The following is an 11903-nucleotide window of genomic DNA, read 5'->3' on the forward strand; positions in this document are numbered from 1 at the left end:
CACGGATAACAAAAATCTATGCCACGGCGTTGGAAACCAATCTGCGACCTCTGACATTGTTTATGGATATTTTGAAACCATTTGGGTTTCCGACAGTTGTCCAGTTATAAGATCTTGGATGGACATCTTGTTTTTTTTTAATATACAAGTGTAATATAAATAAGTGTTAACTTAGGTAATTGCTAAGAAAGATATAGGGTGAGATCTATAAAGCGCGCTCTGCCTTTGCTTAGACTTAAGACAGAGTTAAAACGAGACAGGGCTATATCTCTCACATAAATCTGTCTCGTTTTAACTCAATCAATCAATTTGTCAGAGCAAAGTCAAAGTGCGCTTTATAGATTTCAGCCATAGTGTTAGTGTATTTAAAAATGGCCGAAGACACGCCATCGTTCCAAGATAAAGTGATGCTGCGTAGTGAAATGCAGGTACTTTTTGAAGAGGAGAAGGCATCTCTAGTTGAGCAACACAAGAGGGATCAGAGAGCCCTCTCAGACATGGAAGAAAGGCTACAAATGATAAAAAGAACGGAGCAAGAAGTGAAGGAAGACTTGGCAGCGGTATTATTTAACTATTCATTACTATTTTTATATTATATGCAAGTAACTATATTGTCATATATAGCATATACATATATATTTATATATTATATATATATATATAATTACTTTTTTATGTTTATTAGTATGTATATAAATCTTTGTAAAAAAATCCTTGCGACTTGGTACTATCCAACCTCCTTCCTAGAACTTCTCCTGTCAGCAAAGGTTGCCTGGTAGAGATTGCTCCAAGCAATAAGGCCGCCTTTGCACACAATTGTTTTTTTTCTGTTTTCTTCTTACTGTGTTGTTATCCTTATATGTGTTTTTGTGTGCAATAAAGAGTTTCTATCTATCTATCTATCTACTATTATTAGATTCCATATCCATACTAATAGTAAAAATTTTAATTTTAAAAGTACCTACTGTGCGTTTATTACATATTTCTACCATACCTATCTATATTAATTAATTTCTACTCATATTAATCTGCTCAGATTTAATTTAATTATGTAATAAATATGAAATGTTTAATTTTTTTTTTTAATAATAAATCTTTTATTGTTTCACCATAAAATTACAACCAAGAATTAGGTTAAAGGACTGATGCCTAAAATAAGTTGTACACTCGTGTTATAGGCATCAGGGCATTAAGTTACAGTGAAGTTTAATATATGCCTACATATATATACATACTAGATGACCTCTCTGGGAAATAGACTAATGAGACTAATATAAAAATTTTAAAAAACATACTTATAATTACATTATCTCTGAGTGATATCAGTACCCATATTTTATTATTCTTTTTCTTTGAGGCTATGTAGGATGCACCATCTCTAATCCATTGTGATCACCACCACAATATTTCCTTGTCAATACTTGTGGTCACCCATATTTTTTTGCACTTACATGTTTGTATGTTGATTTCTTCAATCACATTGCAATGGAGCAAAGGATTCACATGATGTTTTTCATGGGTATAGTTAAAGACCTAGAGAGTGATCATAGGTTACTGTTTACCTATCCCAGAAAACCAAAGAGTTCCCATGTGATTTTTAAAAATCTACATCCATGCGGGCGAGTGTCAGATTGTAAAATCTATACTATAATACTATATATATATTCTATACTAATATTAATACTAATATACTAATCTATACTATCTATACTAATAAATAAAATTGGAGTGTCTGTCTGTAATTTCGAAATAACTACTGCATAATATTAAGGTCATATGGTTATTTGAACGATACTATAACTGAATCACACGTTTTTAAAATTTTTGTCTGTCTGTCTGTCTGTCTTTTTGAAAAGGCTGATCTTGGGAACGGCTGAACCGATTTTGACGGAATTTTCACAGACAAGTAGAGAATTGACCAGGGAGTAACATAGGCTACTTTTTTTAACCGACTTTCAAAAAGGCAGTTGTGTTTTTCTACCTATGCACACTGAAATGTCCGAGATTTCTGAACCGATTTGCGTCATTTCTTTTTTAATCGATAGAGGAACTTTGCGACATTGTTTCATAAAAAATTTGGAGTCCAACTCCTCAATCCTGATGCTGCAGGGGATCTGACCAATCCACGCGGGCGAAGCTGCGGGCATCAGCTAGTAATAAATAAAATTGGAGTGTCTGTCTGTAATTTCGAAATAACTACCGCATATTAAGGTCATATGGTTATTTGAACGATACTATAACTGAATCACACGTTTTTAAAATTTTTGTCTGTCTGTCTGTCTGTCTGTCTGTCTGTCTGTCTGTCTGTTTGAAAAGGCTAATCTAAGACACGGCTGAACCGATTTTGACGGGATTTTCACAGACAAGTAGAGAATTGACCAGGGAGTAGCATAGGCTACTTTTTTAACCGACTTTCAAAAAAGGAGTTGTGTTTTTCTACCTATGTACACTGAAATGTCCGAGATTTCTGAACCGATTTGCGTCATTTCTTTTTTAATCGATAGAGGAACTTTGCGACATTGTTTCATAAAAAATTTGGAGTCCAACTCTTCAATCCTGATGCTAATCTTGGAACCGATTTTGACGGGATTTTCACAGACAAGTAGAGGATTGACCAGGGTGTAACATAGGCTACTTTTTTAACCGACTTTCAAAAAGGGAGTCGTGTTTTCCTGCCTATATACACTGAAATCTCCGAGATTTCTGAACCGATTTGCGTCATTTTTTTTTTATCGATAGAGGAACTTTGTGACATTGTTTCATTGGATTCAAAATAGGATTCCGACTCCTCAATCTTGATGCTACAGGGAACCTCACCATCAACACTGATGGGATTTAGAAACTGTCGGTTATAAATTGATATTGAAGGTATCTGTACCAAGTAAAGACTTTGTCGTTGACTTCAAGGACCCAACTCCTCAACCCTGATGCTTTCCTAAATTCTGGTGATCCCTCGGGATTTTATCATCCGTTTAAATGTTTTTACGTGGTAAAGAAACACGTTGCATCCCCGGGACGGGCTATTACGGATACGCTACTTTTGTCCTGGGAAATCAAAAGTTTCCCACGGAATTTCAAACCCTAAATCCACGCGGGCGAAGCCGCGGGCATCAGCTAGTAATATTATACAATTAAAAATGCAAAAGTGTTAATTTTATTTAACTTGTTTCTAGACCATTAAAGAACACAAGGAGTATAAACTTAAATGGGAAGAGGATCGAAATGAGCTGCAAAAGAAAATACTTGAATTGCAAGAAAAATTATTGGAGGAAAATACGAGTAGAGAAGGCCAATTGACAGAAATTAAAAAAGATTTGACAGAGAAAACGCAGGTCAGTTTTTAACTTTCAAAAAGTAGGTTGTCAATTTGATGTGCTTTTTAAGGTTCTGTAGCTCAAAAGGAAACAAGATAAAGTTTACAACTAAAACCCGACTGTGATCGTCTTAATAGATGCTGAAAAAGTAGAGTAAAATTGTTTTTCTGTCACTTGGTATATTTTAAAGTTGTACAAATGTACAAAAAAATGTTGTGTAAAATATGTATCTATTCACGAGCTCAGAGTTTTTTCCTCTTTCATTTGACATCTCACATGATACAATAGCAAAAGAAATTTTTTGGAGACCTCCACTTTTTTTGATGTACAACATCTGTTAGGTAAATGTTTTTCTTATCAAATATATCCTTTGTTACCCGTTCTTTTACAACAAATCAATTGACACCTCATTCATCAAAATTGGTTCAGTAGTTTAGCCACTATGTTGGAACTCACAGAATCTGGATACAAACATACATACATAGACTGCTAAAATCATAACCCTTCATTTTGGCTTAGTCGCAGTCGGGTAAAAAAGGAACCCTTATAAGGCTTATAAGATCACTTTGTTGGCTGTCCATTGATCTGTCTGTGGTGTTCATGTTTTAACCCGGTGCAGGATAGCGCGGGTGAAGTGCTGGTGTGCGGAGCGTCTCCTCGTCTTATACCCAATCGCCATCTTGACCTTTCGCGTACTATGTATCTTGTTATTCAAAAGCACTTGTAAAAGTTTAATTGAATAAAAATAATTTGAATTTGAATTTGTACAATGGTATGGAACCCTTCGTGTACGAGTCCCACTGGCACTTTTGTTTATGTACGAGGTATGTTCAAAATGTACCCGGAATTTTTAAATTTCGCGGGTCTGGAGAGTCCGATTGTCAAATTTTTTTTCACTTATCAGTGTACATACACTGATGTCTCGGAGGTTTCTGGACCGATTAGCAATTTTAGTAAACAATAGAGATAATCCCATATTTTTTGCATAGTTACTTAGGCTACTTTCGATCCCGGAAAATTAAACTCAAACCTGAGCGCTTTTGGAAAACTTGTAGCTTATAATCTTACGAATTCAACAATTGACAGTCAAAAAGTGCACAATGGTGCACAATGTTGGTAAACATTGAATAAACGATTTGATTTATATATTAAATGGACTCTTATGAAGTTTTCAACATTGTAGGCTTTCGAAGGAGCCCAAGATGAAGTAAAAACGCTTAAAGCGGAACTCTCTAGACAGAGGAAAAAAGCAAAAGAATGCATAAGTCTACGGATTCGTGTTGAGAAGCAGACATTTGAATTGGAGTCGCTTACCAACAAACTGAAGAACTTGGAGTATGAAAGGGATTCCTATAAGGATTGGCAGCAACTATCCAAGGTATTATATGTCAACTAACTGATCTGCTCTGTAGCGATGTTTTTTATAATGTTTTAATTAAAGTGTGCTTCATAGAATGTTTTTTAGGGTTCTGTACCTGAATGATGCCAACAAGTAATTAGCATAGTATTACTAAGCGTCCACTGTCCGTTTGCCTGTCTGTAAGTGGGCTGTGACTCGAGAATTGTAACAGGTACCTACTCAGAGTGTGTATTTCTATTGCTGCTTTAACAACATATAATAAAAAAACCACCAACATGCCGAATTTCAAAATGGGCACCATGCAAATTAAAAAAAATTTAAAAGTAAGACGATATATTTGTAACCCCCGACCCAAAAAGAGGGGTGTTATAAGTTTGACGTGTGTATCTGTGTATCTGTGTGTCTGTGTATCTGTGTATCTGTCTGTGGCATCGTAGCGCCTAAACGAATGAACCGATTTTAATTTAGTTTTTTTTGTTTGAAAGGTGGCTTGATCGAGAGTGTTCTTAGCTATAATCTAAAAAAATTGGTTCAGCCGTTTAAGAGTTATGAGCTCATTTCTAGTTTTCTTGTAGAAAAGAAGGTTAGATAACCGTTAGGTTCATAATATTATTATGTCAATAGACAAATGTCAAGCTGTCAAGATGGACGTTGCCTAAATACATAATTATTTATTTGAAAATGATGTTTTGGAAAACTCAGATACTTTGGATCGTCGGGGGTGTTATAAATTTTTAATTTACACTTGTATATGACTATGGTCGGGATCCTTCGTGTGCGAGTTCGATTTGCACTTGATCTTTTTATTTATTTATTTATTTTGTCGTTTGTTGATTCTTGCGCTTGGTTGGAGCGCGTGTCTCCAAGATGCCTATTTCCTCTTGCGTTCGGTTTCATTTTTAAATTTCGAAATAGTCCAAAGTCCCAGCTTTTTTTGTATTTTCGATGTAAAGTACATTGACCCTTTTTTAAGTTGTAATTATCGGATTGACATAACCATAATAAGCCATTGTAATAAGGTCTACGAAAATATCTCTATAAAATTCAAACATTTTAGACTGCCCAAAACCGCTTCACCCATATGGCGGAACTAGAAACGGAGGTGGTAAAGTTGCGGGCCTCAGAGCGCTCCCTGCGCGACGCCGTCTGCAACACGTTAGTGCTGGAGGAGCAGGTGCACCAGCTCACGGTGAAGGTCGAGGCACTGCAAAATGCGGAGAAGGAGCTACATGAGGCCAATGTAAGGATACTTTTCTTTAATTAAACTAACCCACGCTACCTAGCGATTCAGTTTAAGAACAATGTTGAGAAACTAATAACAAGTGTATTACAACTAGACCAGTTAGCCTAAAAACGATATAAACAAGGTTTCGCATGTAAACAAAATCGTAAGATGTTAGCGGGGTACAGGGGAGAACACTTTGTGTTGATAGGTCGACTCAAAAGTCAAATCAAGTCAAGTTATGGAAATGGGACGTCGAACGTTTTTTATGGACATATTATCAACACGAATTCAGTTGATATGATACAAATAAAACAAAATTCAAATTCAGTTTCAGTTAAATGGTAGACCTAGTTGATACTGCAGTTATTATAGAGTCTTGATCACATTAAATAAATAATTCCTTGTCTCCAGCTAAAGATAGAACGCCTTGAATCGTTGCTGGAAGAATGGAAGATTGGAGCGCAGCAGGTGCTCGGCGTGGAGTCTGCGCGCGCAATATCCTCAGTTGTGGACAGTGCGCTCAACGACCAGGTGAACGCAGTCATGGACTGCTCGAACGCGAAGTCGCAAGTCGCAGTACTCACCGAGGTAACTTTATTTAGAATAATGAGTTAGACAGCTCGCGGTTTTTGGCAAGACATGATATGGTAGCCTAGCTTCAATGCAGGATAAGTCTCGGCGTATGCTTTAAGTGTCAAAATTCAAGGTCACTCTCGGAATTATCTAGAAAGCTCAGTATAAGATTGGAAGAGCGCAGCGCAGGCGCACGGTGTGGAGTTTGCGCGCGCATTGTTTCCAACCTTGGATACTGCGCTCAACAGCCAACTGAGCGCAGTCGCAATTCTCACAACTCTCTGAGGTAACTATTTCTAGAATAATGAATTATACAAGATGCAGGTTTTAACATTTTATAGTAATCACTAAACTAGCTTCAATGCAGGTCAAATTTGATGCACAACTTGGTAGGAGGTAGGAGGTAGGATGATGAAAGAGAATCATGGATGTTAGGTTGGTTTTTTACTACTTACATAGGGATAGATTGCGCTAAACTTCTTGAACTTTTCGGGTGTTGGCGTAAGTCAAATTTATCTGAATCATCAAAATATTCTTTCTAGAAAGTGGTAACGCTGGAGTTCGAGCGGGATCAGGTAACGGCTAAACTGAGAGAGGTGATGGACGTGACCTTGGATCAAGAACGTATTCATCAAAGGCTACAACAACGGCTACGGCTGACAGAGAGCGAGCGAAATAGTTACAGGTGAGTGCACACTTTTTAAAACATGTAAAAAAAAATTACTTGTCTCCACAGTAAAGATATTTCTTTCTTCATTTAGTTGAAATTGCAACATGGATGAGTCAAATAACTAGGATTATGATTGCAAAATTATATTATTAAGTCCAAATGTGAGACTCTCAATGTGGCTTATCATTTTTATTTATAAGCGTGAATCTTGTTTTCGTGTTTTTAACAATGTAGCCAATATTTAGGTATATTAATTTTTTAAATCAAAAACGAAAATGTTATCGAATTGAATTTAGAATGTTTTTTGATAACATTTTCGAACTGAATTTCATTTTTTTTATACATGTTTGTTATTGGTTGGTCACTCAAAATAGTTAAAGCCCACTGAGATTTTTGGCTGTCATTTGTATGGGATAACGTAACAGAAAGAGCGCTAGACTAACTTCTTTCCGTGGATAGAGTATTATAGTGACAGAACGCTTTAGGTCTTCTAAGCTCTGGCTATTGTTTCAGGCAACAATGCGATAGTTACGAAAAGGAGTGGCCTCTGAGCGGAGCGACGGAAGCGGTCAGTACGGCGCTACTCTCCGCGCGAGTTGCGCAGTTGGAGGAAGCGTTGCAAGGCTACCGGGACGAGCTGGCTAACCAGGACCTCGTGGCACAAGCTAATGGTAAGTGAGTATGAGTTTACGCGACTGAAAGAGAGGTGAGCTGTTCGACTTGAGGACGATCCCAAACTAACCTGCTCGTTGGAAAGCCTGGAGCACCACGAAATGTCTATGTGTTCTATCGCCTTTATAATGGGGAGTGCTCTGAAGAGTTGTTTGACCTCATTCCACCCTCCTTTTTCTACAATCGCACCGCAAGCCACCGCCACCTGGGTGCCTGGTGCACTTCGACCGCCCATTGTGCCAGATCATTTTTTGCATGCACATGAAAATTTGGAATCAATTGTGCGATGGTCCCATTAGATTACGAGATGGGTTTATTCATGAAGCGGACCAACAAATTCCTGAATGGCCGAGAACCCATTGACGGTTGCTCTGGTATTGCAAATGTTCATGGGCGGCGGTAATCACTTTAACTAACTTCTGCTGTCCCGATTTTTTTCTTTCGATACAATGAAATGATCCTTACATGAAACTGAGTCGATCGGCACTAAAAATTTTTTTTGTCAATTTCATTGATTTTTATGGACAACTCACGCTTGACCAAAAAATTGACTCCACCAAAATTGTTCTCATAAAAAAAGAGCAAATGGTTCTTAAGACGCTTTCCCTGTATCTTCTTTGGTTTCAGATTTCCCCATACTGTCCAAGTTAAAAAAAACACACTGTATAGTTTATAAATACTTTCATCTATTCCATTAGCTTTCACAAAATAACTCTGTGTTAGAATTTTTTCACATAAAGTTGTAAATATAATTTTCTGTTAACATTAAAAGAATAAAATGAATACAAGTGTAAATTAAAAATTTATAACACCCCCGACAATAAGTGAAGGTTACAGTAACTAGAAAAGAGCTGATAACTTTCAAACGGCTGAACCGATTTTCTTGGATTATAGCTAAGAACACTTTCGATCAAGCCACCTTTCAAACAAAAAAAAAACTAAATTAAAATCGGTTCATTAGTTTAGACGCTACGGTGCCCCAGACAGATACACAGACACACAGATACACGACATACAGGTCAAACTTATAACACCCCTCTTTTTGGGTCGGGGGTTAATAATATGTAATAAGTGCCAATTACCTATTAACATATTTATTGATTGTGCTCAAGATTTTTGCGCTGGTACATCGGCGTTACTTGTAAAAGTGATATTTACTGTACAATGCCCGGCAAACAACTTGAACATTGACGCGAATGGCGGGTACACGCGATTGGTCGACTTTCGCTTCCCGTATCCGCCGACTTTCTCCCACTAGTTGTTTGCCGGGCTATATACCTATTGTGATATTGCAGCTCTTAAAAGCGCGCGACTGGAGGCGATCAAATTCCGCGAAGAAGCCGAGGCTGCAAAGTGTGAAGCTCACAAATTGCTCCTCCAAAGAGATCGGCTACAAGTGCATTTAGAGAAACTCGCCGCACCGACTAAGGTGTTTTTTTAAGCCTAATATTCTTACAGAGCCTATATTCCCGCCTCGTCGTTACACATTAAGTTGGAGTCAAACTATGATTTAACTAAAATTATATCATCACCATCATCATGATCATAATGATGAGTTCATGCCGGAATCCGTTACGCTAGCCCAGTGCGGATTGGCAGACCTCACACACCTTTGAAAACATTATGGAGACCTCTCAGACATGCAGGTTTCCTCATGACGTTTAGCTTCACCATCAAAGCAAGTGATATTTAATTGCTTAAAAGGCACGACTCCGAAAAGTTAGAGGTGCGTGCCCGGAATAGAACCCTCGACTCCCGAATAGGACGACGTTTTAATTGTTTATTTTAAAAGTTATGGCCCTTGAAAACTTTCTATTTCAGGGCAAATTTTGAGGCAACTTCGTGCGTAAATTAGATATATAAAAAAGTAGAAAATTGAAAAAATTATTTTCTTCATATTACACTTCATAATAATTTCAAATGTCTGATCAAACTGCACAATAGTAATATAACTATTACTACGACTATAAGGTTTAAACACTCAATATATCGCACATCGTCAAAGAGATATATGATATATATATATACGTCACAATACATAAAAAACCGGCCAAGTGCGAGTCGGACTCGCGCAACGAGGATTCCGTACTCGGGTATTTTTTTGGACATTTTGCACCATAAATTAAAAACTATTACGCATAAAAATAAATAAAAATCTATTAGAATGTACAGGTAAAGCCCTTTCATGTGATACCCCACTTGGTATAGTTATCTTACTTTGAAAATTTAAACAAATTTAATTTTTTTTTAATAATGTTACCACATATTCACGGTTTTCGGATTTATTCCTTTACTTGTAATATAAGACCTACCTACCTGCCAAATTTCATGATTCTAGGTCAACGGGAAGTACCCTATAGGTTTTCTTGACAGACACGACGGACGGACAGACAGACAACAAAAGTGATGCTATAAGGGTTCCGTTTTTCCTTTTGAGGTACGGAACCCTAAAAATACGATTTTGAGTTAAATATGCGAAATGTATGTCACCAACCTATGAAAATCTGTGCAAGTCAACTAGTACTTACCTATAATATTATGTATTTGAAATGATTCAATCTTTCTATCTAATATTACAACAAAACTGTATCACAATCAAAATGTAATAGAATGAATTTAAACCGAAATTATGAAAAGACTTTACTAGTTAGATTCACTGTTCCATTATATTTCTAGGATGAAGGAGGATTAACGTCTTCGGCTGAAGAATACAAGGAGTTATGCTGCAAACTTCTAGGTTACAATGTAGATAAGATTGGTCATAACATCTATAGGTAAGTAGTACGAAAAATAAATACTTTATTATTATGTATATCCGGATTAAATTAGTACAGATATGTACTTTTTGGAGTAAAGTTTATTTTTATGGAAAATTCATGTTTGACCATAAATTGAACCATGGAGAGCATAAATGGATAATATATATGTATCTTATTGTAATATTATGTGTTTTGAAAAGAATCTGCTTTTGGAAGCAGTAGTAGAGGTAATTTCGTCTTAAGATTCATAAGTTTGCCTACATTCAATAAATATATTTCAATTAAAATGTTAAATATCCCAAACTGGAAATATAATTTCTTGTTTATAGTCGTATTCCTCCATGCTGAGGGCTGTGACCCCATTCCATTAATCACATTGTGGTAGGATTGGATAATAATGCGGTGGGTTCCTAAATCCTTCAGCATACAGCACGAATAAGAGATTTCGACTCTTTTAGGTTTTATACAATATCAGGTGCCAGTGATAATAACCTGGACGGATGGCTAAGGTTCTTTCCGAGGCACTGAGGGATCAAAAAGACCAACTTCGTACCTCCAAAGTCGGTCACCCATTCAGTTACTGACTTGGGTCAAGGTTACTTAACAATCACAATCGATTGATAGCTAGGTCATACGCTTCTCAAAATATAGATTATAAGATCTTTATTTACTTGCAGGATGTCAAATATATACGCCAAATCGGTGGAAGAATACTTTACGATAACACTATGCGATGACAGCATTGAAATAGCTCACTCGGACTATTTAGCGTCTCTGGCAGAATTAGTGAAGTTGTACGTGAACAATTATCATTCCATACCGGTGTTTCTGAGCGCATTAACGATGGAACTTTTCACAACAACTAGTAGCCAACAAGAGGCCCAAGAGTGTGATACAAGAGTGTGATAAATAGATCGGGCTGTACAAATTGATTACAGATTGGCAATAGAACTCTAATGTTTTTACGATACAGGATGTGATTTGCGGATATATAGTTCAAAAGTCCAAAATTTAAGATTGCTAAATTTACCACCATTGGAAAATCAGTAAATAAATCATAACTATCTTTATTCTATACGCATTTATTAATTATCCTATCAGTTTTAGTAGGTATTTACTTCATCATGATCAACTCATCGCCGGCCTACTACTGAGAACAGGTCTCCTCTCAGAATGAGGAGGGTTTAGGCCACAGTCCGCCTCGCTGGCCAAGTGTGGATTGGCAGACTCCACACGCCTTTGAAAGACATTATGGAGAACTCTCAGGCATCGATATTTTTCTTCACCGAATTAAAACAAGTGATATTTAACGGCTTAAAATGTATATAAC

General features: G+C 36.8%; 1 protein-coding gene across 2 annotated transcripts; it reads left to right on the plus strand.

The window, feature by feature from the left end:
* Window positions 1–58: 58 nt before the first annotated feature.
* LOC123880468 (mitotic spindle assembly checkpoint protein MAD1-like) lies at window positions 59–11648 on the plus strand. Of its 2 annotated transcripts, none has more exons than XM_045928600.1 (11): window positions 59–175; window positions 342–560; window positions 3174–3332; window positions 4498–4692; window positions 5732–5914; window positions 6311–6487; window positions 7015–7157; window positions 7656–7813; window positions 9110–9243; window positions 10491–10588; window positions 11251–11648. In XM_045928600.1, the coding sequence occupies exons 2-11, from the start codon at window positions 372–374 to the stop codon at window positions 11477–11479; spliced, it is 1665 nt and encodes a 554-aa protein (XP_045784556.1). In that variant the 5' UTR covers window positions 59–175; window positions 342–371; the 3' UTR covers window positions 11480–11648. The 2 variants fall into 2 exon arrangements, with proteins under 2 accessions (XP_045784556.1, XP_045784557.1); XM_045928601.1 differs by lacking the exon at window positions 59–175 and adding an exon at window positions 183–198.
* The last annotated feature ends 255 nt before the right edge of the window (window positions 11649–11903 follow it).

The sequence above is a fragment of the Maniola jurtina genome, chromosome Z (genome assembly GCF_905333055.1).
Source record: "Maniola jurtina chromosome Z, ilManJurt1.1, whole genome shotgun sequence".
Taxonomy (NCBI): Eukaryota; Metazoa; Arthropoda; class Insecta; order Lepidoptera; family Nymphalidae; genus Maniola; species Maniola jurtina.

Coding starts and splice junctions, on each gene's coding strand:
- LOC123880468 (XM_045928600.1), top strand. CDS start 372: ATGGCCGAAGACACGCCATCGTTCCAAGATAAAGTGATGCTGCGTAGT. Junction 5,915..6,310: donor AGGAGCTACATGAGGCCAAT/GTAAGGATACTT, acceptor CCTTGTCTCCAG/CTAAAGATAGAACGCCTTGA. Junction 7,158..7,655: donor AGCGAGCGAAATAGTTACAG/GTGAGTGCACAC, acceptor CTATTGTTTCAG/GCAACAATGCGATAGTTACG.